Source organism: Mercenaria mercenaria, chromosome 10 (genome assembly GCF_021730395.1).
Source record: "Mercenaria mercenaria strain notata chromosome 10, MADL_Memer_1, whole genome shotgun sequence".
Classification (NCBI taxonomy): Eukaryota; Metazoa; Mollusca; class Bivalvia; order Venerida; family Veneridae; genus Mercenaria; species Mercenaria mercenaria.
The window spans coordinates 50,655,596-50,681,220 of record NC_069370.1 but is presented as its reverse complement, the minus strand read 5'-3'; the positions used below and the strand labels follow the sequence as shown (position 1 = coordinate 50,681,220).

The 25,625-nt window shown below is 33.3% G+C and overlaps 1 protein-coding gene across 14 annotated transcripts in view; it reads left to right on the top strand.

Annotated features, from left to right (window-relative positions):
- The window catches only part of LOC123561596 (poly(rC)-binding protein 3-like), a 192,630-nt gene that overhangs the window by 156,637 nt on the left and 10,368 nt on the right, over positions 1–25,625 (top strand). For 9 of the 14 annotated variants that reach the window (XM_045354065.2, XM_045354063.2, XM_045354077.2 and 6 more), the window contains 11 exons: positions 7,176–7,199; positions 8,415–8,447; positions 9,680–9,796; positions 10,974–11,111; positions 12,140–12,268; positions 16,626–16,748; positions 17,600–17,659; positions 18,722–18,763; positions 19,987–20,056; positions 20,978–21,140; positions 22,966–23,085. In XM_045354065.2, the coding sequence (XP_045210000.1) occupies positions 7,176–7,199; positions 8,415–8,447; positions 9,680–9,796; positions 10,974–11,111; positions 12,140–12,268; positions 16,626–16,748; positions 17,600–17,659; positions 18,722–18,763; positions 19,987–20,056; positions 20,978–21,140; positions 22,966–23,085 (1,019 nt within the window). The remainder of the gene's footprint in view (positions 1–7,175; positions 7,200–8,414; positions 8,448–9,679; positions 9,797–10,973; positions 11,112–12,139; positions 12,269–16,625; positions 16,749–17,599; positions 17,660–18,721; positions 18,764–19,986; positions 20,057–20,977; positions 21,141–22,965; positions 23,086–25,625) is intronic. The other 5 variants (XM_045354072.2, XM_045354074.2, XM_045354073.2 and 2 more) reach the window with 5 other exon arrangements.

The window sequence follows — 25,625 nt, the reverse complement described above, 5'->3', positions numbered from 1 at the left end:
ACGACGAATTTAATTCTTACTGTTGTTCCATCCTTTATTTGTTTAAGGTATTGGACCCATAATGCTAATTCCCAGAGAAGTTTCAGTTACATATACTCTATATATGATTTTGGATTTTCCATCATGGAAAGACTTGTTCACACGAGTAGAAAGACTTTTGTTCACACGAGTTATATTCAGAGTCAAGGAAAGCAGAAGTATCATGTGAAAGTAAGTAACTGCACACAGAAATCAAGTGTCAATACGAATACAGGTTCACTACCTTAAGTTTACATGATTTTGAGTTATTTCACCCTGGTGCAATGATTGTATGGATTCTTTACCTGGACTTGTTCCCTGCACGTTGTAGGAAAAGTGGAGAAAGAATGGATTCAGATGTTGTCTAATTTAGATTGCTGCAGAAGAAAGTTACCTTTAAGCCTTGAGTGCTAGCTGAAATTTAAACATAGACTGAAGTGATGCTGTGTGACATAAAATCTTCAGGTTTTCTTCGAAACTCAACTAGAAATACGAACAAAGTTAAAAGAAGTCTAAAGCAGGTCTCAATTCCATACATGTTTTTCTAAGGGAACAGCTGGATTGTAAATTTGTTTAAGGGGAAAAAAATCAAGATCCTCAAATAGCTTCTTGAAATAAAAAACAACAAACAGTGCCATTTGCAGTTGTCCATAAATAAATGCATTAAATATTCATGATTTACAAAACATTTCCCCACATTATAATGAAACAATTTTCATAAGAAATGGTTTTCGGAAAAATTATACCGCAAAAAGCGTTTTGTTATTGCTATAGTCACCGGAAAATGCTATAGTAACATGAGATTTTGAAAATACACAAATGTAGATATTTCACTTCATGACAAAATGTAGAGATTTTATATCACAAATCTAGTGTTTTGTACACTTGTTCAGTTAATTCAAGTTTCGCTTGTGTTTCCAAATTTGGTTATATCCCAAATTTTCTTCTCTCTTCTTTTCCAAGGTTTCACCAGTTTCACTATTTTTTTTGGAAGAAAATTTATTTCCAAAAAAGGTATAGCAACATTAGGCGTAAAAAAAAACCTTATAGGAAGGAGAATACTTGTGTAATCAGATAAGCTTGTGTGGAAATGAATTTAAGATTGCCACTTAGTATGTGACTGCATTTCCTCCAATTAGGGCTTAAGTTTTATGAAACGGGGATTATAGAGTAGGAAATCAGCTTAAAGCTGGCTGCAGTATGTAGGAGCCTATTACAGTTATATTAATTAATGCTCGGCTCGGCTTTATGTCAGCAAGGTTTTAAGAAATCGGAGGAAAAGCTTGTTAGGTCTTGACAAGAGCGTGGATGAAAAGATTGTGTGATTTTTTTGTTCTGTATTTTTCCGGTATGGCAGAAAGGTCACAGAAGTGTACTGTCCCGTTTGTTCGATAAGATATAGAAAAAAATGTAAAAAGATAAGATATAGAAAAAAATGTAAAAAAATTGCAGTTAAAAACTGGATGGTAGGTCAAAGAATGAAAAACATACACTGTTGAGGCCCTAGATGGGGTATGACGCCGATATTCGCTAAAATGCTGTTAAAAATGGCCCCATTGAAACGATTTTAGTTTTGTACAAAAGAATTCTGTTTACGCCAAATATGGAATTAAAATACAAAACACTTTGTTCTTTTATCCCTAGGCGCTCTATTGACATTACATATTTACAGATTAACAAGAGGAAAAGTCCTTAAGAAGTTAAGATAATTCAACACAGAATACAAATCCTATAATCTCTTTAGTAAATATGCAAATAGTATTTTCATGGTCAGCAACAGGCATGAAATTATTTTTTTTCACTCTTAATGCAGTTTTCCCCGCTTTGACACGATCATTTAATTTAGAACAAACAAGTTTAATATTACACATAATTAAAACTAAAGAATAAGCATGTACAACTGACATAATTATCCAATGATGTTGATATACAAAAACAAAATGAATGTTAATTTGAAACAAGAGAAAAATTTTAATAATGTGAAAGCACGTCTGCTAATTTAAATACTTTTATTTTAGGCAGAGGACAAGGGAGCTCCATTGTTTTGAAATAGTACATAAAAAAGATATGGCTATTCAGACAAACACTTGCATAGCTTTCATTCAACAATGGCATTTTATAAGTATATTGTATTTGAACTCCTCCATCTATTCCTCTAGAAAAATCTATAACAATTCTAAATTGACTTTGAAACATATGAAGAAGTCTGAGAATACTTTTCATGCATTTACAAGAAACCTTGTATGTAAACTGAGAGTAAACTCCCTTGCTGTATCACTACACCATTCAGAGGAAAATATAATGAAGTAAAGTAGACATTGTTAAAAAGCAATATACCCAAAGGTCTTTTGAAAAAAATGTCAATATCTACTCTCTTGATGATCAGGTAAACAATGATAAGGTCATCATGATGATGCTATGAAGGTACATAGTGATGCTCTGAAATTATGTGGCGAACCCTGGATGTCGTATAAATGGGAATTTACCAGAAAATTACGTAGAAATCACTGCAATAAATCACTGATTTACCGATTTATTGATTATCATTGAGGTTTAATGTTGATTATCACAGATTTAATACAACAAAATACAATTTAACGGGCTTGACTCTTGCAATAATTCTAGCAATAATTCCGATGCTCAGTCTGCCTTTGACGGAGGCCTATTTTATCGTCGTCGACCGCAGAGTAATGAAGGTTTATGATCAATAATATGTAGACAATCATCGGAGCACTGATGTCCTTTAATTACATTTGATTGCTACTTGGGTAATTGTTTATTGTTGGAGCAGTTCGCTTAAATTTTCTGGAGAAAATAGCACAGGATATGGTCACACAGAAAATAAGAGAAGAAAATATTCTGTAGAGATTTCCAATTTTTTTTTGCCATCTGTCTAGTTTGGGCAATTAGTAATAAATTTCGGTAAAGGAAATTTCAAATTTATCATGACAGTTACTTGATTCTTTTCTCAAGACTTTCTGCATTGGAGAAACTTTTAAGAAAGATTTAAAAGAAAACAAATTGGTCTGTATAGCCGGCATTAACTTAAATTCTGCCTTGAAAAATCACTTGAGAAAAATAAATTTTGAATGACACAAAGTGTTAATAATGTGAAAAAAGTCTGAATTTTTTTGTTAACGGTGCTTAGAGAAAGGTACCTTATCCTTAGACTTGTCCTGACAGCGTAAATTCCCTGGAGCAGTGAAAGACAGCAAATTTTCAGCGTCAATTAGAAAAGCGGATTTTGTAAATCTATTTGAGATTACGGAAAATCTATTTGATTGACTGTGATGGCTATATGATGTCATCCGTTGTGATTTTGCGCGATTTTCCCGCAGATGATAAATGTAATTACGGAATTTTTCATAGAAAGGCTTGTAGATTTGCTGCAAAGCTTTCAAGGAACTCTGATTTACCGATCACAAATCAATATGTTCCTGCCAACTTTAAGTGACAAAAATTCTTATAACATAGGAATTGTTTTCTGTTGGTCGAGTAGAACAATTTAGACTGGTTCGCAGCAGACGTAATTCTTGACTGTTTTTTACAGAAAGTACGTGGCTGTTAAGTAAAGAGAAAGCAAAATGTAAATCAACTGATTACCGCTGTCTTTGTATATCAGTTATTCAATTAATGTGAATTATCTTAATGTAATTATCACTACAGTAATGTATATAGTAATTTTCCATTTAGAGTTCAGCCTCATCTATTACCGGGGTAATTCTGTTCCAAAAATCAAATTAATTATATTGTATGATGGGGAAATTCAATTTTCGCAAACAATGGTCAGTGTAATGAAAGAAAGATAGGCAGTGAATTTGATCAGTACTGTAAATGGCATCTCAATTACTTTTGCTTGTAAACAACCTCAATCTTTTGCTGATGGGAAATAATAGGCTTGGGCTTATTTAGCCAAAAATTACCCCAAAATCATAGTAAAAAACAAAATTAATACAACTCGGTCTTGCCTTAGATACTTTCTCAATTAAAATGTACTCCTTTAGGCATGCTCTACGAGTCCTTAACATTGATGAATGATTGGCAGTTTTTGCATTTCCAGAAAAAAACTCATTCCATTTGTCCTCGAGCCAGGGGTATTCATTTTCTTCCCAATTAGTGTTTAAAGTTAACACTAGCTAGGAACTGTCATCTTTTCTCGCCACTCAGACACTCAATAACACTCGATTAAGGGGAGTACTTTAACACACCCTCTAGGTGTTCAATACTGGCGGTGTATTAAGCATGTTTGTCGCAAATGTAAATTACAGCTCAAAAATCAAAGGCAAAGTACTTTTCTATATTTAGCATCTCTCAGAAATCAGTAACCTCCAGTTATTATATATTACATTAAGTCACATAACAGTCACTCTGTCAACATTTTGTATTATATGAACATAGATTTTCATGGTTTATGCTGCTGTTTGAACAATTTCAAACATTTCATTTTGAATTTCTTTGAACTCTTCAACTGTGAATTTAATAACCTCTCTACATTTCCTATCTTGAAACTCTTTTTTTGAAAATGCTACTGAACAAGTGTCAAATCTATGTCAGGGCAGACAAAAAGGCTGAAATCAATTTTTTTTTTTCATAAATCCGTAGGGGAATTACGGAACATCACGCTTTTGCCTTATTTGGTTTTATTACCAGAGAAAATATTGCAAAGACTCGAGGGTTGTTTTACTTCAATTTAGGTATCGGAATCTTTCTTGATTGGGTATTAACGTGGCTATAATGAGGGGCAGAGACAAATCTCCAGCGAGATCGCAGATTGAACCTTGCTACAGAAACACTACAAGATTATTGGCTACTGCCTGCAGAGCAGCAGTACCTAATAGCTCATATAGAATTGTTCATTAATTATTCAAAGTACTAAACTGTTTTCCTTGGTAATGGTAATTATTCTACGAATTAAGATGTTTTCACTAGAATTAAGACATTTTCACTAGTGGTAACAAAACTATTATCTTGGGCATTTTAGAAGTATGCTTTTTTAGCATTTCTCACTTGCGAGGAATGAAACTGCATCTTTGCACTTGAGAAGAATGCTTTTGGCACTAATTATTTTTAATTTTACCATTTTCTTAGGATGTCATGTTTGTTTAATACAATTGAAAGCAGTTTAATGTTAACTTTATTAAAATGAATTCAGTTAGAATTTAGAGGGAAAGGTTTTGCTTTCTATTGCTTTTAAATTATATTTTCACAAATCAGATTTTTGAAGCGATTTGATATTTGTTTTGGTCTACATAAAACTTAGGTAAAAAACAAACAAAATAAAGTAACTATTAAATCATAGATAAACAATGCATTTTCTCTTCTTCTTTTTTTTTGGTATTCATTAGAATTGCTATGAATGAAATGTCTACAAGGAGAAAGCAATATCTTATTTACAAAGCAGTATGGCATTTAAGCGTAATGACTGTAAATTTTGAATAGTGGCAATAAATAGTAAAGCAAAGCTGTTCATTTCTTGGTGTAGCTACCCATTTACTTCACCTTTACCTACCCTGCTAAATTTCTAAAACTGACTGGTCCATCATTCAATTTGGGCAGTACCACTTCTTATTTGAAGGGGTGTTCACTGAAAATTTACTGACTGAATAGCGAACAGTGCAGACCAAGATCAGCCTGCACGTCCATGCAGGCTGATCTTGGTCTGCACTAGTAGCAAAGGCAGAATCACGTCCGTGCAGGCTGATCTTGGGTCTGCACTGGTCGCAAAGGCAGAATCACTTGCCGCCAGCAGGCTAAAGGTTAAAAAGGCTCACACATGTGCCTAGCTTCATAGGAATATATGAAATACTCTCACATTAAGATGCAAAGAAATAGTTAATTTCATTCTAGATTATAGATTTCTGTGAATTAGTCAAAAGGAATTAATGATAATCTATCAATTTACTGTTCCCTAATGAAGTAGAGATGTAATTTGTATTTGTGAGTTGTTAACAGCTTCTTTCCATTTCAAAGGTATATTTTATTCCATGTTGTATAGTCTTAGAAGGCTTTATGTGCTGTGTTTCACATTTTTACAAATTGTTTTTGTGCTTAGATGTTATCAGATGAAACAGTGAAGATATCACCTAATTGAAATAAACAGAAAACATGCCTATGAATAAATGAAACAAATTTGTTTGTTGGTGTTATGCATCTTTAATAAGACTGTACTAACTCTTCAATCAATGAGGTAGTTAAGGTGTTGAAGAACAGATTCTTCAATCAGGAGGTAATTTATGTTGTCATTTCCTATTGTTCTTAGTGTGGTCATAAAAAAGAAGATGAGCAACATTGGATAATTCTGTCCAATCTTATACTCATTTTATTGTGAAATAAAAAGCAGAAATAAAATGTTTATTGTTCAATTTATAAGACAGCTCTGGTGGCAACTATTTGAGGATTAACACATGGTTAAAAAGCATTTTTTCTCATATTTGTGAAGGGTTTAAAGCATCCTTGCATAGAAATTAGACAATTAAGTCAAAAACCTCCCTAACAATTAGCCTGCTGACGGGAAGTGATTCTGCTTCATGGTCTGCACTGTTCGCTATTCAGTCAGTAAATTTTCAGTGAAAACGACTTTGAATAATAAATGGTACTCCCCAAACTGAAAGATGGACCAGTCCATTTTAGAAATTTAGAAGGCTAAAGGCTATTATATAAAGTATAGTATAAAAGCATGTCATTGAAATTAGTGCATGTCTGAAAAAGTGTAAAGTCATGCAAGTTAGCAAATGGACTACGGTAGTTTGCCAGGTTGTGGACCTGTAATGATTTTCATCAGTTTTCTTGCGAATACAAAGTCTTGTTACTATATTGTTATATTTTGGCTGAAGTTTAAGCTGGCTGCAAGTGGAGAAGGCCAAAACAATATGTGGAGAGTATGTAGCTGACCTAATACCTTTCATATTGTAGAATCATTTAATTTTGTTTGTAAGAAATTTTGCGGTCTTTGCCATGAACAGGTATATAAATTTGTAGATTTTCAAATTTTGAATATAAAATGAAGATGTATTTGTTTTGATTTAATTTTGTGGATTTACAGCCATGCAATCCACAAAGATTGAAGTCTTCCACAAATCTTATAAATATAGTGATTTCGTTCTTGTATTTGTTCTTCTTACATTGTTGTTTACATTGTTGTTTTTCTTCTTTTGCAGGAAGTTGGCAGTATCATAGGAAAGGTATGTCTCATTCTCTTCTATAAAATCAGATACAATTAAAACAGTGAAATCTGTAATTTAATCAAAGGTGTGTGCAGAGACAGAATCATAATTTGCTTTCAATTGTCTTCATGCCTAATGTGACATTTTTCCGCAAACCTTAATATATAGAGGAAATATCAGACACATATTTTAAGTGTGTTTTGTAAAGAAGAACTGCCAGGGGACATTTGAAGTTTAACTGGTAACAAAATCTTTGGATATTTGTCATCCAGTGTCTGGGTTTGAATCCCCATGAGGACAATGTGGAAATTATTTAATTGAGTATTTTGTTATTAGCTTAAACTGAAATAACTGTGATGCAGGAGCTATGTTGACATCCGCAGACTCATTTTCTTCTATTTAAAGTTAAGCCTGAAGTGAGATTTATGTATGGTACTTCGAGAAAACAAGTGTAAAATTTAATGTACCTTGGTAATTTCTTGGGTATTTCTGCAATTAATAGCTACAAACAAGTTTTTTTATACTATAAAACAGAAAAGAGAACAAGAACATTCTTTTGATGCATTAATAGTTCCTTGAGAAACATACATTGTCAAGTGTGAAGTATTACAGTTTGTGATGTAACATATTTCCTAAACTTGTAAAAGTATTTTCACAGAGGGGTTTGATATATTTTTTGGCATTAAGTTTATTTTTGAAGTGTTAGCATATGCTATTGTTGAGAAAGCAACTTTAGACAAGGGCTCATGGTTATAGAACTGAGTTTTGAGACCAGTCTATAAATGCTGTATTGTCATTGGTCAATTTCAAATTTGAACACAAAAATCAACCAATCAGATGCTAGAGTGTTGAGAATTGTCTCTAAATTCAATTTTATAACATTGTACCTTGATTAAGATCATTTTGTAAACGTAATATCATCCTCTCATCGCCGGCTATAAGTATATAATTATAATAAGTAACTTGTGATTGGGTAAATTTTCAAGAGAATACCAAGGGAAATTTCTTCTCCTTGAATCAATATCTTAATTACTTCAATTCTCCCTAATTTGATATATCAGATTGAAATGACTTGGTATAAGTCTATCCCTTGCACCAGTAAATTATTTTATCTTTTTATACAGAACCTGATTAGCCTTAACAAATGACTAGTACATATATCTGCATTACAATAGATAGGTGCAAATTGTGTCTTGCTGTTCATTAATTTCTCTTTCCTTTTTGTAATTTCAGAAAGGGGATAATATAAAGAAATACAGAGAAGACGTAAGTATACGACATCACATCACTTATTAAGTGCAAAACTGTCGTACATTTATATAAATAGCAAAGCAGTATTACTGTGATATTGCACATAGGCAAAACCTCATAGTTGCAATTGCTAAATAGTGTTAATATTTTTGATCAGGGTTCATGCCCTAGCCCTAGCCCTGGTTGAAGTTACAGGGTTCATTTGCTAGCCCAGGTTGAAGTTACTTGTAATAGTGATTCTTACGAATTAAGACAGGCTCGAGTCCAATCTGTATTAATGACACTGGAAGATGACATACCTTTCTGCAAAACCCCAAAATTGACATTCCATCTAGAACAGCTTCTCAAGAACAAAAGTTTTTTTCTTGGCAGTGTTGATGTACAATGTATGTAATATAGTCATCAGAACAAAGATATAAAACACTGAAATAGTTAGCTAGGGGGCATGAAAAGACTTATGGAGTCCATTCAATTAAGCTGGTGTCAGGGGGCGTCAGGGGTGTTGCCCTTTCCATTACCGCTCATGAACAGACTCAATCAAACCGAGTCTGCTATTATTTTGCTTGGTTGCATTCTATGCTTCCAAAGGATCTTTTTACAGATTTTATTACTCAAACAGAATCTGCAATAATGTTTTCACAGATTTTATTATATCATAATTGTATTGATATCTTTTTAGCTACATAGTAAAAAAGAAGTGTTTATATCATTGATTTTCTCAATAATATTAGGTGCGACGACAGATCAATACATTTATATAGATAAAACTACCTAGGAACAGCTTGATGCAAATATATGGAATTCATTACTGTAGGAGAATAAAAGAGTAACTTTACGGTTGACTTCATAATCATCATCTAACCTGTTGATGTGAACTATTGATGTGAAAGAAAGAAAATTAGAATGTGCAAGTCTAACATAGTCTTCCTCAAATTTCTCTTTTTTTTTCAGTGAAATCCGCTTACTATTTAATGTCATAATTTTTCGCATTACCAGGAATTTATTTTCACTATATTTTAACTATCTGTATTTGCAAAAATGGGTACTTGTGTCACAATTTGACATAAATATTTTGCCAAACTTACGAGTTCAAATTTTGAAAATAGCGGACTTTCAATCATTGTGCCAGTACCTGATGCTGCAGAGCTGACAGTAAATGTATAGAAAATGGATGCATGCTGATAGAATCTAAGGAGAGGCATTATTTATGTCTTTTATTATTTTATTTTCTTTGGTTTTTTCTACAGAGTGGTGCTAAAATCAACATATCCGACGGCTCGTGTCCTGAGCGTATAGTTACTATAACCGGGACTACAGAAAACATACACAAAGCTTTCACAATGATCTGTTCCAAGTTTGAAGAGGTATAGTATAATATTCCTCCGTGCTTTTATGTCAACAAACAGTCACATATCATAACAAAACAGAATTTTTTTCTTAAATATTGCCAGGTACATGGTTTGTTGGTGACAGTATATGGGATGGACACTGTCGAGGAAATTCATATCAGACAAGAGCAAAGCTCGCACCTGATAAGAATTTCCAAGACGGCATATCCTGCATCTGGTCAACAAAAAACTACGTAACAATTCTAACTTTCCAGTTACCGTTTTGTTAACCAGTAATATCCAAATCAGAATCTCAGAACAATATTGTAAAAACAAAAAATCAATGTCAGATGCCTATTTCATTTATATGAAGTCGGCTCTGCTTTTAATAGAAATACCTGAAGATGAGATAAGTTGCCATATTTCATCTGTTAAGGAGAAATTAGAGGGATTGTCTTTTGGAAGATTATTATTTTAAATTTGAAATGGCATTAGAATTTTTGACTTATTTTAAGATACTCAAAATTTTTGAACTTTTTTTCCTGTTTTTATAGGAGAATTGAAAATTTAGACTGGTTAACTATTTAGGAGTGCATGTTCTGTGACTGGTTGTATTTCCTATGCAGCATATTTTTGTCATGTTAGCACAAAGCTTTCATTTTTTCCCTTTGTTTCTTGTTATCTTTACAGTATCATTTTAAGTTTTCTCAACCTTTCTGATTTAGTTTGTTCATAAATGCATGCATTTTCATTAGAAATGCTATGTTTTTCACATACATGAAACATCTACGATGGTAATTTATTATGTATACAGACATTAGTGTTGATGTTATGACAGAATTATGTGCATAATTTAAAATGTAGTCATTCTTGCAACATAGGTATGCACTTCAGTTGCTGAACATTAGGTAACAAGATCAAAATTTTTGTCTGCCGCTAATAAATGAGATACATGTGTGAGCACTTTACTAGTTAATATTCTTGCATGTTTAACAAGTGGAATCAATACTTCAAATTCACACAAACAATTTGCTCTTCTTTTAGCTGCTCATAAAACGCAATTTTTTAAGCAGAATTGAATTCAAAGTGTATATTGATTTTTATTAAATGAATATTATTATTGAAATTTTATAATTTATTTATTATGATGTTGAAATTTTTCCCCTGCATGTTGTGCCGTGTTGTGACCTTTATTAATCTTTCGCCTTTGCAGCAGCCTTCCATCTTTCAGGACCTACAGAACACGCCGACTGTGCCTAAACCTCCAGTTACACTTCGATTGGTTGTTCCCGCGAGTCAGTGTGGCTCACTTATCGGTAAAGGTGGAATAAAGATAAAAGAAATCAGAGAGGTAATCTGTTTGTTATTTTTAGCTCGACTATTCGAAGATTAGGGGAGCTATTCTACTCGCCCCGGCGTCGGCATGAGCGTGAGCGTGAGCGTCACAAATGTTAAAGTTTGCGTACCACCCCAAATATTTTCAAAGTCCGTTGAGATATTGCTTTGATATTTTGCATACTTGTTAACCATCATGACCCCAGTCTGTAAAAAGGAGGAGGCAACTCTATCAAGCATTTTGACAGAATAATGCTTAGAATATGCTTAGTGTAAAGTTATAGTTTGCGTACCACCCCAAATATTTTCAAAGTCCATTGAGATATTGCTTTGATATTTTGCATACTTGTTAACCATCATGACCCCAGTCTGTAAAAAGGAGGAGGCAACTCTATCAAGCATTTTGACAGAATTATGGCCCCTTTTCGACTTAGAATATGCTTAGTGTAAAGTTATAGTTTGCGTACCACCCCAAATATTTTCAAAGTCCGTTGAGATATTGCTTTGATATTTTGCATACTTGTTTACCATCATGACCCCAGTCTGTAAAAAGGAGGAAGCAACTCTATCAAACATTTTGACAGAATTATGGCCCCTTTTCGACTTAGAATATGTTATTGTAATGTTAAAGTTTTACTCATAGCTTATCTTATACTATCAAGCACTGAGAATAGTGGAGCATGCTGTCCACTGACAGCTCTTGTTTGTGTTTATTTCCATTAGATAGTCTCAAGGTTAAACAATTGGACACTTTCCTTATTTTTTCCCTGACACATAATTTTAAAGAAATTGACAAAATTATTTATAAATGGAGTTGAAAATGATATAAATATCTTTTATAGTGACAGTACTTGGCAATAACAAGTCCGAACACACTACCTATTGTGTTGATGTTAAAACTATCCAAATAGTTGTACAAGTGTGTTATTGTACATGATTTTCATTGAACTACACTGATAGTAGATGTATATTGTTATCACAGAATGTCCATCGTATTGTTGTCATTTGTTTTTATAAAAGAAATATTAACATTTTTATGTTTAGAGTACTGGAGCGTCTATACAGGTAGCGAGTGAAATGTTGCCGAACTCTACAGAAAGGGCAGTTACAGTATCGGGCACAGCAGAAGCCGTGACGGCATGTATCAAAGTCGTCTGCAATATCATGTTAGAGGTATGCTCGTGTTGTTGGATTTTCTAGGTTGCTGGGTTTTTTGTTTGTGAAGAATTTTATGTGACTTTGTTCTTAGAATAATTTACTATAAATTTTGATTGGAAATAATTTGCTACTTTATTGCATTTTGACCATTACCTGTTAGAAAGTCATAACAGAATAAAGTTGAAAACAAAAAGTGATAACAAAGCCGTAGTTAAGACTGAAGAATAATGAAGTAACGTTATTTTATCTTTCTGAAACAATGCTATTGCATGAATAAAATATGACTTTACATTATTCTTACAACAAATGTATTTGTAATTTTATTGTCTGCAAGACACGATTTGGCACAATTTTGACTGGACAAAATACAACTGATAAATTTCAGTGACACATTATATTGACTGCTTAGATTTTTTGGATAAGGCATTAAGAAAAAAAAAAATATAGGAATTGGGGCATTGGCGATTACTAGAACAGGTTCTAGAAAATTAGGAGTCACAGAAAATTCTTGACAAACTTGTAAAGGAATAAGCTATGGTTAAGGGGTCTAAGGTCAAATTACTGGTGAAATTTTGTCTGATGTAGGAAATTGTACAATAATTCCTACATACTTTAAGAACAAACATCAAATTTTATGAAAATTATCACACAAAATTAGATCGATTTTAAGGCGAAGTGCATAAAAAATAGAAATGGGTAAAATTTTTAATTTGGTATGTTATAAGTCTTTTTCTGGATCATGAAGTAAATAGCAATATTCTAATAAACATTTTATTATTTATTTGCTCTTCTAAGAAAATATACATTTTTTTCTGCTTTATAAGCAATGAAAGAGAAATTATCTGATTTTTACAGCAAAATACATGTATATCAAAAAGAAAGACGAATACATCCCTATCAATTATATTCATCTGGGAGAGGGATTTATATTGTAATTACATGCCGTTAAATCATCATAAATCCGTAATGGGGAGATAATTATGTGATATATTAGTATTTGTCTTTGGAATGGCACTTTTAAAAGCTCTTTATGATGGTAAGAAACTGCGTCGTTGCTTTAGTTGATTATGTCCTCTTGTATGAAGTTACCAACGATTTGCTTTGAATGGAAACATATGGTTATTGAAGAAGCCTGCCACACGTGTGTGTTTAATTAATACACATTCCAGGTTAATATATGATGTTTTGTATAATTGTTACCAACTGGTAGAAAATTGGCGATAATTTTCTGTAAATTGGGTAATATTTGCGACACACTAGACACTATAGAGTTTTAGGATTTTTGGCAGCTCAGTTTTGATTATTTTCAGAAATTGGTAATTTTTTGGGTGTCATTTGTTCATTCTGAGTTAAATTGTAGCCTCATATATATGTTTTTTTTTCCTTCAAAAATGTTAAAAAAAAAAAAACAACACATATGCTTTATTTGTTCTGTCATGAAGTGATGCATTTGAATCAGTGGTCGCAAATATTTCTCATTTTCTTAAAATGTCCTTACGAAAATTGTTCATCCTTACAACAAATTAAAGAATATATACTCCAAATTAACTAAGTATTTTCCTTTTTGGTGTCTGATTTTCATGTTAGTATGTATAAATGAGCCGTGCCATGGGAAAACCAACATAGTGGGTTTGCGACCAGCAAGGATCCAGACCAGCCTGCGCATCCGCGCAGTCCGGTCAGGATCCATGCTGTTCACTTTTAAAGCCTACTGCAATTAGAGAAACCATTAGCGAACAGCATGGATCCTGACCAGACTGCGCGGATGCGCAGGCTGGTCTGGATCCATGCTGGTCGCAAACCCACTATGTTGGTTTTCCCATGGCACAGCTCAAATGTATTTGTGATGTAATGAACTTGTTTGAAATTCGCAGTGTCACACCAGTGTGTACTTCTTTATTTTCTTATTTCGTCAAAAGTCTTTCTGCCTCCATGAACAAGTGGTTAAGGTCAAGGACTTTGCCCCTCACCAAAGCAGGTTCTAATCTAGGTTTGTACATGGAATTCCATTGGAGGAAACCCTCCAGATAGCTGATGAAAGGTTGGTTGTTCTACCCAGGTTCCACTGCTTGAAACTATGCCTAGATGGGCATCTTGGGTCTTCCTTCAAAAAGTAGCTATACAACCAACCAGAATTGTGTTGGTGTGACTCTGAACCTGACAAAAAAGCTATTTTTGGCATCAAGTTTTGTAACACCTAAATCCAAAAGTTTTCTCTTTACAGATTTTTATATGACATTCATAAAATGAAAATAATGTGTTTTGAATTTATAAGAATAAGCAACAGTTAAGTGTTAATTATGAGTTATTTTGTGTATTCAATATTTTTATTGTCATTTTTGGTGTTAATTAGTAAACAATTGTTTCATTTTTTTTTTTTTTTTGCTGACAAAATAAATTTAACACTTCTCAGTTTTGTTAAAATAACAATGTGCATGCTACCCAAAGTGTTTCATGTCTTTGTTTGAACACCTTCTCTTCCTAAATGTGTTCTTTATCAGATTCTGTGTTTAGGATAAGGCATTGCCTTCTTGTCTGTTTAACGTGGTTTGTGCATAGATAATCGTTAGATACATGTGGTTTTCGTGAAGTGAAAAGCTTCCAAAGTTTTTGCTTGCATTTTTTTTTTTGTACTTTTTTTAGAAACGGATTGTGAGATGATATTGTAGACTTGTGTGAATTGATCATAATTAGAATGACATCATCAGAGTTAACGTAATAAAACACTCATACCATCCAAATTTTCGTATTTTAGGAGACTATTCTCGTGTAATCAAGGTGAGCCACTCTGGATGTTATTGGCTTCAGGTCCTTAGACTTATTTCCCTTTGATTAATCCACCCAATCAGTAGCTTCGTCCCGTCACCCTCGACTTCTTGTGTAGCTTTGTAATGAAGATTATATACTGTCATAGTCTCGCAAATTAATATGTCTGCTCTATTATAATTGATTTAACACTTTCATCCCTTCAGACAATTTTGGAGGGTTCTCATTTTATATTTTATATGAATTTGAGGGAGAGTCCATTTCAAACAGACAGGGATGAAAGGGTTAGCATTCACTGAAAAATATTTTCACCATCAGAACTTACAGACTTTTCAAGAAAATGAGCACTGAAAAATTAACATCATTTTATAAACAAAAAATAGGTGTATGTTATAAAATCAATAAAACAGTTGTCATATGCCCAGAAAACACTGAAATACACACATGAACGCGTGTTACACGTAGTTACTAAAGTCCGCTAGCATGATTCTCACGTAGCTTTAGAATGTAGAAAATTTGATGCATTGTCGGTTCATCACACATTGCTTTGTCTGTGTCAGAGATTAACAGAAGACTGACTTGGAAAATAATTATGAAAACAGCACGCCATCTGCTCTGTGTGTTGGCAAATTACATGTTATCATAACAATAATGCTTGAAGTCATATTATATATATGAGTTTTAACAAGCTTTTACTAAACCAGGAGCATCAAATATTCACTGTGTACGAACTTCTTTATTTCCACGAAATATTTTTGCGATACTAAAACTGTACCCCACCCAGGCTTTTTACATTTTGTCAATGTTTTAGTTTTTCATATGACAAGATTTGCTTGTGATTGAATAAATCTCCCACCTGACATTGTCACTTGGTGACCTTGACCTCAGACCTTCCTTGGTGATGTTGTTTTCCTCAAGGTTAAAATTTGGTCGCCTCTAATACCTTGTATAACCCCTATTTCATAAGTTCAGAAATGATATTTCCCAGGCGTTTTTTGTCCAGTGATTTCTTACACTGTAACCATTTATGATTTATCCAGTCAGTATCGCATGTAATATATAGAAAGAACTGTCTTCTAGTTATTTTGTTTAGATTTTTATTTCCCACACAAGGAGACTTCTAAATGAAGTTGTGATTGATAACATTTTGTTGAGTAATACTTGCATTTCTAGTTCGGTTTATTCTATTTTTTAGTTTATTGTAACAATCTTTTCTTTTTTATATATTTTTTTTTTGATAAAAATTTTGTTAGTATGTTAATTTAAAATATTTCTACATATAAATTACAGAGCTTTTATAATGATAAGCCATGTTACTTAGATGGGCATAGTCAGATTGTCCATTATTTGTAAGTAAAAAGAAGATGGAAGAATAGATTGTTATTGAGAGTGGTTTTTGCTTTGTTTTATACATTTTGAGATTTTCTCCCTTCCCAGTTTAATCCATATATTAATTCAACCAGTTTTTCACCAACACAGAAAAATCAGAATGGAATGTGGGGATCATTATTTTCCTCATCACTATGACAACTGCAGTAAAATACCATTCACTATATTGGTGTGGTTACCTTGACCTTACCATAACCTTTGACCTTCTTTCCTCCAGTCCCCACCAAAGGGAGCAACCATTCCCTACCGTCCAAAACCAGCTGTACCGCCAGTGGTGTACGCAGGAGGGCAGGCGTTTGTAATCCAGAGTCCACAGATGCCGGTTCCCCCTCCAGCTGAGGTATGTATTCTGTAGCACTTTTAACATCAAATATATAATTTATTCAGACCTGTAAAATCATTTATGGCTCATGGACAATTAGAACTCATGGATTTTCAACCTCATTTTCTCTATGCTTTCTGACATTTTGCCTCGGTAAAATGTTTAGTTTTTCTCCTTATTGTTTCACTATCAAATTTATCTAGAGCAAGAAATCCATGAAGAAAATCTTTGCCTGAAAAATAATGATTTTACAAAACAGAGATGTAAGAAAGAGAACCATGACACACATCAAATTTAATGTAAGGTTGCTTTTCATTGGTTATTGGCAGATTTAAAAATATATTGATTGGTCTGATTGGTCAATTGAATTAAATGAAGTATTTGATTGGGTACCGAATATTGAAACTTACGTGTATGTCAGTTTTGATATTTACATTTAATAGGATGTGACTGGCAATTTCAAACCTCTGACATCCCTGTTTTACTCTTGTGTTTACTAATAAGTTAGGTTATAGATATTTTTAACACAATGTATTACTGAAAACACTTACAATCTATGTCTATCTGAGTTGATATGGAAAAAGATACCTAAAAAATATTAACCCTTAGCCTGCTGGGGGCAAGTTATTCTGCCTTTGCAACCAGTGCAGACCAAGACCGTGCAGTCTGATCATGGTCTGCATTGTTCGCCATTCAGTCAGTATCTTTTTGGTAAACACCCGTTTTAACAGTTAATGGTACTGTCCAAACTGAAAGATGGACAAGTTCATTATAGAAATTTAGCAGGGTAAGGGTTAAAGAAAATAAGAGAAGAAAGATGAAACAAAGCATGATTTAAAGTCAGTTTTGTTTTTCAATTCACCTTACAGTTTGGTCCTGTAAAAATGATGGACTCAATGTATGATAGTCGGCTCTACGCTATGAAACAAGTAAAATTTCTTCATATTCCTTTATTGTATACTTTGTGAAATCATTCCAGTTCATAGTGATTTTTCATGTACAGTCAAACCTGTCTATAAAGACAACCCTTGGGAGAAACAGAAAGTGGTCTATATTGGCAGGTGGTCTTAATTCTCAGGTTAAACAACACTGTCTTCAGAGCAAAGTGGTCTCTGTTCAGAGGTGTGTTTAGAGCCAGCTGATCTCTGTTAAGAGGTGGTCTTTAGAGCCAGCTGATCTCTGCTCAAAGCTGGCCAGTAGCACAGGTTTGACTGTAATTCAAAATACATATTAAATTGAGTAAGACTCCTAAATTTCAGCACAGTACCAAGAGTTTTCAGATGTACAAAATTTTATGCTAGAAGTTAATTTTAATTATGTATTGTATTGGAGATACTGTTTTAAGGAATTGGAAGGAGTGGAGAGATTATTTTGTAATGTTACAGTTTAGGGTTGATTAGAAAATAGAATATGAATTGAGCATCCTGTGTAAAAAATTAAAGATTTTTGCTGCAATTTTTACAGTATATTTAAATATCAGTGCTACAATGGCAAGAAAGAGTATTTTTGTGAGTGCTTTTGCTGTAGTCCTCTCTCAGAATATCAGGACTATTAGCAGAATAATGTCAAAACTAGGAGTGAAATTTACATGTTCATGTATTTATTTATTTGTGGCTATAATTTTAAGTTGTAACATGTGATGTCAATGAAAAATAATTATAATTCAATGTTGAATGTCTTAAGTATTTTTTTTCTTCATAAGAATACTCGCTTTGAAAGTAAATTTTGTTGGTAAAAATTATTAAAGAATCGCTGCATCATTCTATTTAAAAATGCCTTTCATGATTAACTTTTGGATAAGGCGTTATAAAAGTTTCACAGATATTATTTTCTTGAAATTGCTGTGAAACACAATGATTTCACAAACTGGTGAAAGGATTCAAATTTGGTCTTAAATTTATCTTTATTTTATCTCTTTTTGGAAATGTTTCCTGTCACCTTTGTATGTAAACTCACATATTTCAAAAGTTTTGTGTTCCATGTTATTTTAGCAGGTCTGGTGTAACTGTCCGCAGGAACCCTATGGGTACACGGTAAATACGGCAGTCCCCCCTTTTTTTTGCGTGATAATATCCAGGTTGAATTTGTTCTCGTCTCACCATTCTAGCTTCTAACTTCCAGGATTTATAAATGTTGCTATTTTTAGCCTTGAAACCGTCGTTGAAAACTCCCTTGTCAAAATTACCTTGTGTTTTTTGTGCTCATCGTGCAATCTAACCCTGATTTCTAAAATTTCGTTTAAAAGATCTAACTGCCATCTTTGTGGTTTTGTTATGTATAAGGGGGATAAGAAAACATACATTCTTATAAAAAGTGTTTTAAGGGTTGTTTGAGAAAAGATGTGATCAAATATATGTTTGTATGAGTATATATCTTTATGTCTAATGTTTTGTGGGGCTAGATTTTGTCTTGTCAGGCTATGAGTTATGTCTGGTTTGGCTATAAAATGTCTGGTGGGCTTGAATTTGTGTTTAGTGTATGACTGGGTAATGAGTGGTGCCTGTCGGTAGAGTGTGCAGGATGACTATGGAGATGATAATTTGATCTCCCAGTACAGTTTAAGAAGAGTCTTTTTACCCATAATGCAATGAACATGAGACTTGCTTGAGTTTTTTAAGTTTCAATGGTACAGACATTTTTTTTTAGGGATTAAATTGTTTTATTAGACTGAAATACTATGCCAATAGAACTGCATATAGATGATTTAAAATCTGTCAGACGTAATTGCTTATATTGGTTTTTTTAACTGGCATGGCAAGAAACTACACATATGTATGTATTAATTTTTCAGTTTTATTTTTTGTTACACCAGACCCTGCTTTTAATCTGGAACAAAACTTTTTTCTCCCTGTAGATTGGTTGCCTATGGGCATTAGTGTAGATAATCCCCGCCCCCTTCAAAGGTGTACTTTCAGACATTCTTCTTTGCTCTTTGTTGACACCCTCAACTTCTAGAATGCTTATAGCCCTACATTGTATTTTGTCAACCTCTTCTTTCTGATTTTGTGCAAAGTAAATGTTGTAAAACAAAAATAAAAGATCTTGTCAACATGTGAAAAGAAAAAAAGTAATTATTAAAACCGATTCGAGTATTTACCTTTACGCTTAATCTTATATTAACACAGTATACATTCACAATTGTTGTTACTTTTTTCTGAAATTTTTCTGGGTTTTTTTTTTTTTGTTAATTTCATTATTATTTTCTAACAATTTCTTGTTTGTAACCGTGTTAACATACATCAATCTTTGATTTCAGTTGAACAAGTTAAATCAGATGTCATTAGGACAGCCAGTTCCTATGTTACCGCCAACAGCATACTTGCCAGGTACGAATATATTTGTGTGCAAAAAGTTCTTATATTTGCATGTGGTAAGAAATGTTAAAAGTCTTGCCTGCAGATAATTCAAGTACAAAGTGACGTAAGTAAACATATAAATGTATCAATGCAGATGTTACCTTTTAAAGGAAGTACTTTAATATGGCATTTTATGCCACTAAACCTACTTTATTGCACGGCCAACCAGTGCTAATCCTTCCTTTGAGACAAAAAAAAAAAAAGAATCTAAATCTCCAGGTGTTTTCTAGGTACTTTAAGAGATACAGGTCATCTCTGTGTGAACAAACCCAACCCGTTTACTTCTTTTTATACATACGTGTTTTCTTCACATGATTTATCAAAATATATCAGAAGTTCACCTTTCCTATAGGTGTTAAGGAAACAATAAACAATGCAGAAAAAAGTATATAATTGTTCCATTATGTTGAAACCTTGGAAAGAATAAGAAAACGTCAAAATAAATCATACTTCAATGCTTTTCATCATTCATAAATTCTGGTGTCATAGTTTATCTTTTGATAATACATCTAAACTCTTAGAAAAATGAAATAAATGCCCAGTAATAAGTTTATACAGAAAGAATAAACTTTTTTAGAATTTCACAATGGTATTGAGTGAGCATTTACTCCTCAGCCCAGGTTTGAGCCTGTAATGTTGTCATGTGAGGAAGCCATCAAGCGTGGAAGGTTGGTAGTTCTACCAACGTGCTAGCTCATGCTTGAAAGTATGCCTAAGGTGGCGCCAAGACCCTTTTCCTTCCATAAAAGCTAGAAAGCCACCTTTTGAGCTGAAATAGGTCAGAATGACTGGAGTTCCAATAAAACAAAACTAACAGTCTAATAAAGTAGTTTTCTCATTGTACTTTATTACGTAAAAAGTTTCAAGATAGAATATTTATACATGTTTCAGTATCAGCAGCTCCGGGCTACGCCCCAATCCCATTTCAGCAACGACATATTCAGAACGGGCCAATCCCAACACCTAATGGTCAACAGACACATGAAATGAATATACCAAATGATCTCATTGGCTGTATAATTGGCAGGGGAGGACAGAAAATCAACGAGATTAGGTAAGTAGTGTTCGGATTGGCCAAGAGGTACCAATGGATTGTAGCAATACAAATGACAGTGTTATGGATCAGTTTCGGCTCCTTTTACATTATAGATCAGTGAAATTTAAAAATGTTTGATCTCTCTTGAAGGATCTAACTCAGTTGTAGAGAATGTATGTTGTTAGCTCACCTGTCACGAAGTGACAAGGTGAGCTGTTGTGACCGCTTGATGTCCGTCGTCCGTCAACAATTTGTAAAAAAATCTTCTTCTTGAAAACCACTGGGCAGAATTACACCAAACTTCACAGGAATGATCCTTGGGTGGCCCCCTTTCAAAATTATTCAAAGAATTGAATTCCATGCAGAACTCTGGTTGCCATGGCAACCGAAAGGAGAAACTTTATAAATCTTCTTCTAAAAAACCAGAAGCCTAGAGCTTAGATATTTGGTGTGAAGCATTGCCTAGTGAACCTCTACCATTTTATTCAAATGATGACCCCAGGGTCAAAATTGACTTCGCCCCAGGGGTCACTTGATTTTACATGGGAAAATCTTAAAAAATCTTCTCAAAAACCAGAAGCCCTAGAGCTTAGATATTTGACATGTAGCATTGCCTAATGGACCTCTACTAAAGTTGTTCAAATTATGACCCCGGGGTCAAAATTGACTCCGCCCCAGGGGTCACTTGATTTTACACAGGAAAAACTTCAAAAATTTTCTAAAAATAAACCAGAAAGCCTAGAGCTTAGATATTTCACATGTAGCATTGCCTAGTGGACCTCTACAACATTTGTTCAAATCATATTTCACTTGTAGCATTGCCTAGTGGACCTCTACAAAATTTTTTCAAATCATGTCCCTTGGGGTCAAAATTGACCTCGCCCCAGGGGTCACTTGATTTTACATAGGAAAATCTAAAAAAAAATTCTAAAAATAAACCAGAAGGCCTAGATCTTAGATATTTGACATGTAGCATTGCCTAGTAGACTTCTACAAAATGTGTTCAAATCATGACCCCCTTGGTCAAATTGACCCCACCCCATGGGGTTACTTGATTGTACATAGAAAAATCTTCAAAATTTATTAAAAATAAACCAGAAGGCCTAGAGCTTAGATGTTTGACATGTTGCATTGCCTAGTGGACCTCTACAAAATCTGTTCAAATCTTGACCCCCCAGGGTCAAATTGACCCAGCTCATGGGTTACTTGATTGTACATTGAGAAGTCTTCATAAATTTGCTTAAAATAAACCAGAAGGCCTAGATCTTAGATATTTGATATGTAATATTGCCTAGTAGACTTCTACAAACTTTGTTCAAATTATGACCCTATGGTAAAATTGGCCCCGCCCCAGGGGTTACTTGATTGTACATCGGAAAATCTTCAAAAATTTTTTTCTAAAAATCATCAGTTTGACATTTGAAACATGTAGCTCATATTACTCAGGTGAGCGATTCAGGGTCATTATGACCCTCTTGTTTTCTGTCTGTTATAGATTGTTTAAATTAATTAGGGTAAAACAGTTTTCACCCTTCTTAATGAATATTGCACTTGTCTAGTAAGTGTTCTGCCTGCTTGATTAGGTGAGTGCAGATTTTTCAGTTTGCAAGATGTAAGCAAATATATATGATTTTGTTCAATAGTTTCCATGGAAAATCTTACATAATGTCAAAAATAGTCACAGTTTCAGAAAGTAACATGTTGATATGGTAAGCACAATACATTTTAACATGATCATTTAAATGTTCATTTGTAAATTGAATATTTTTACTTCAGTTACAGACAGATATCAGGTGCATTTAAATGTTTATTTGTAAATTTAATTTTTTTACTTCAATTACAGACAGATATCAGGTGCTAATATAAAAATTTCCAACGCAGAAGAGGGTTGTCCCGATCGTAAAGTTACGATAACTGGTACCCCAGAAACTATTGGAATGGCTCAGTACTTAATAAACACCAGGTTAGTCTTTAGTTAATATGCTATGTCATAGATATTAACATATAGCTGTACAAACTGAATAAAAATTAGCTGTGTACAATTCTTTTTTTCAGTCAGATGGTAATTTCTATCTGAAATACAACTGCTTGGGTTAAAAGTCTGAAAAAAAATCTGAAAATTTATATTTTAAAATCTTGATTCTTATTAACAATACTTGGTTAAATAGATAATCAGCATGTAATAATTTGTAAGGGAAAAAAAGAGAGAGAAAAACAGTTTGTATAGACTATTGGTTAAGGCCAGACCAGTTTGTAACCTTGTTTGGTCTTGTATTGTATGTTTGATAGATTAATTGAAGAGTGGTATGTCAAACTTACAAAAAAGGATCTGATCTTTCTTGAATATGCTTTATCATATTGTAGAGAAAGAGAAAATCATTTATTTATACCTTTTCGTTTTTGATAATAACAGCATTGCCTTCATGGAAAGAAACAATTAACTTTGTAGTGTTACTGATGTCTTTTTGAATCCTTTTTGAATTGACACATCATATCATATTATGGTTTCTGAGGTGTAGCAGAAAAAATATTTTGGCCAAAATAAAATTAGTGGCCTCAGATATGGTTCTTTTAAGCAGGGGAGTTAACTCCAAGAGAAGTGTTGAGAAAGTCAGACAGTGGCCTCTTGTCTCTTAAGCAGGGGAGTTAACTCAAGCAGAAGTATTGGGAGCCAGCTCTCGCAGGGGAAGCAACTGCCTTTTTTGCTTTTGTACAGTTGTTTGAAAAAATAATAACTTATCCTTCCACAGGCTCCTTTCCAATTTGTTTCCATGGCAAAGTCTTTAGCTTTGGAAAATTAAATTGTCAAACAAAAAAATCCTGGAATGGCACTATGGGGTTGGTCAAATTTTTTAACTAGATGGAACAATTCTCTCTTAATCATAAAAAAGATTAATTATTTATTACGTTTCGGACATTTAAGAAAATTTTGAGCTGTGGAGGGAACTAATTTGGCAATAGTCTATAGATCCTCGCTTCGTTTTCCTTTATCAAACAATAACCAGCAAATCTATATTGGTCTAGAAATATCGCAGTGTGTGTATATAGTTCAGTGTTAAGTCAACATGCAGAAAAATCTTTTTTTGTAAATTTGATAGAATTCATTTCTGATAAGAACAGTTTTGATGAGAAAAGTCTGTTTGTGAATTATAGTCTGTTTCAGAAAAAAAATCTGTCAAAAAATATACAATCTGAGTCTCAAAAATCAGAAATGGCTCTAAAAATATTGGCGTCTGCAGCAAAAAAAAATCAGACTTTATCGATCTTTGATTGTTGGAAATTTCAAAAAAGAAAGAAAAACAAGTCAGACTCTGTGTTGGGTTTTTTTCCGCATGTTGCCTTATGATACAGTATTGACAATAATCTGGTTGTATTTCTAAAGTATGCATGGTAAACTTTTTACATTGTATTTGTCAGATTTTTTACGACACTCACTGCATTCACTGCTTATTATCTTATTTATTTGTGGTACTTTAGAACTGAATTTAGTTTGTTTGCACTAAATCTGGCAAAGTCTTAGGTTTCTTGGAATCGTTTGGTTACTTTATTGCGATACTGCATCGTAACGCTTCAGAAAAGTGACAGAAGTAGGCACTATGTATATACAAATGAAGAAATATTAATGAAACAATTTGATGATTTTGAGGAGCAAATTTATATCCTGCCATTTGATAAAAGGAAAGCAAATCCATTTACTTAAGCAATTTTATGGAGCAGTCTGAAAAAGATGGAATCAGATTTTCTTTGATCACTCACTGAAGACAGAAGTTTTTCAGCATTACGTTATTGAACATTCTGATATTATTATGTACTTTTCTTAGGCAAGAATAGTACGATAATATATTTGAATGTCTGAGGTTTAGATAGGCTGGTGATTTCCTTTCTGTAGTTCATTGGGAAAAAGAAGCTATAAAAATGACTTAATTTGACAAATGAAGACATAAAAGGTCGTGAATTACATTAATTAAATGTGGAGGAGTATTTGTCAGCAACTTCAAGTTGTGTTTTCTATTGTCTTCCAGTATATGTGCCACTTATGTCCTTACTAATTCTTGACTGAAATTGAAAATTGGAGCATACAGGTTGTAGTTTTATTCTTATCGATACGTTACGTTCTTTTTCCACACGAGTATACTTAACCTTAAAGAAACTTCTTCTTTCCCATGTGTTTAGTAGTTGCTACCCTCTTATCACCCAGATAACTAACGGTAAAGTTGAGTATACTCATGTGTACCCAAGGCCGACTGTAACAAAGATGTTTGCATTTATGGAATAAAATTTTGAATTTACGTCTGCTACTTCATGTGCTTAAGTATCCAAAAGTTGTCAAACCAGTTTTTTTTTTATATACCAAAAAATCTGCTTTTTTGGTGCTTTTTTAGTAAGATCTTTGAGGTATTTTGGCAGAATTGTTTGGAAAATAGAAAGTGGGTGGGGTATATGTGCAGACGTCTGTAATTGGCAAACATCTTTTAATCAGGGTCAGCCTAATGTCCAAATGTT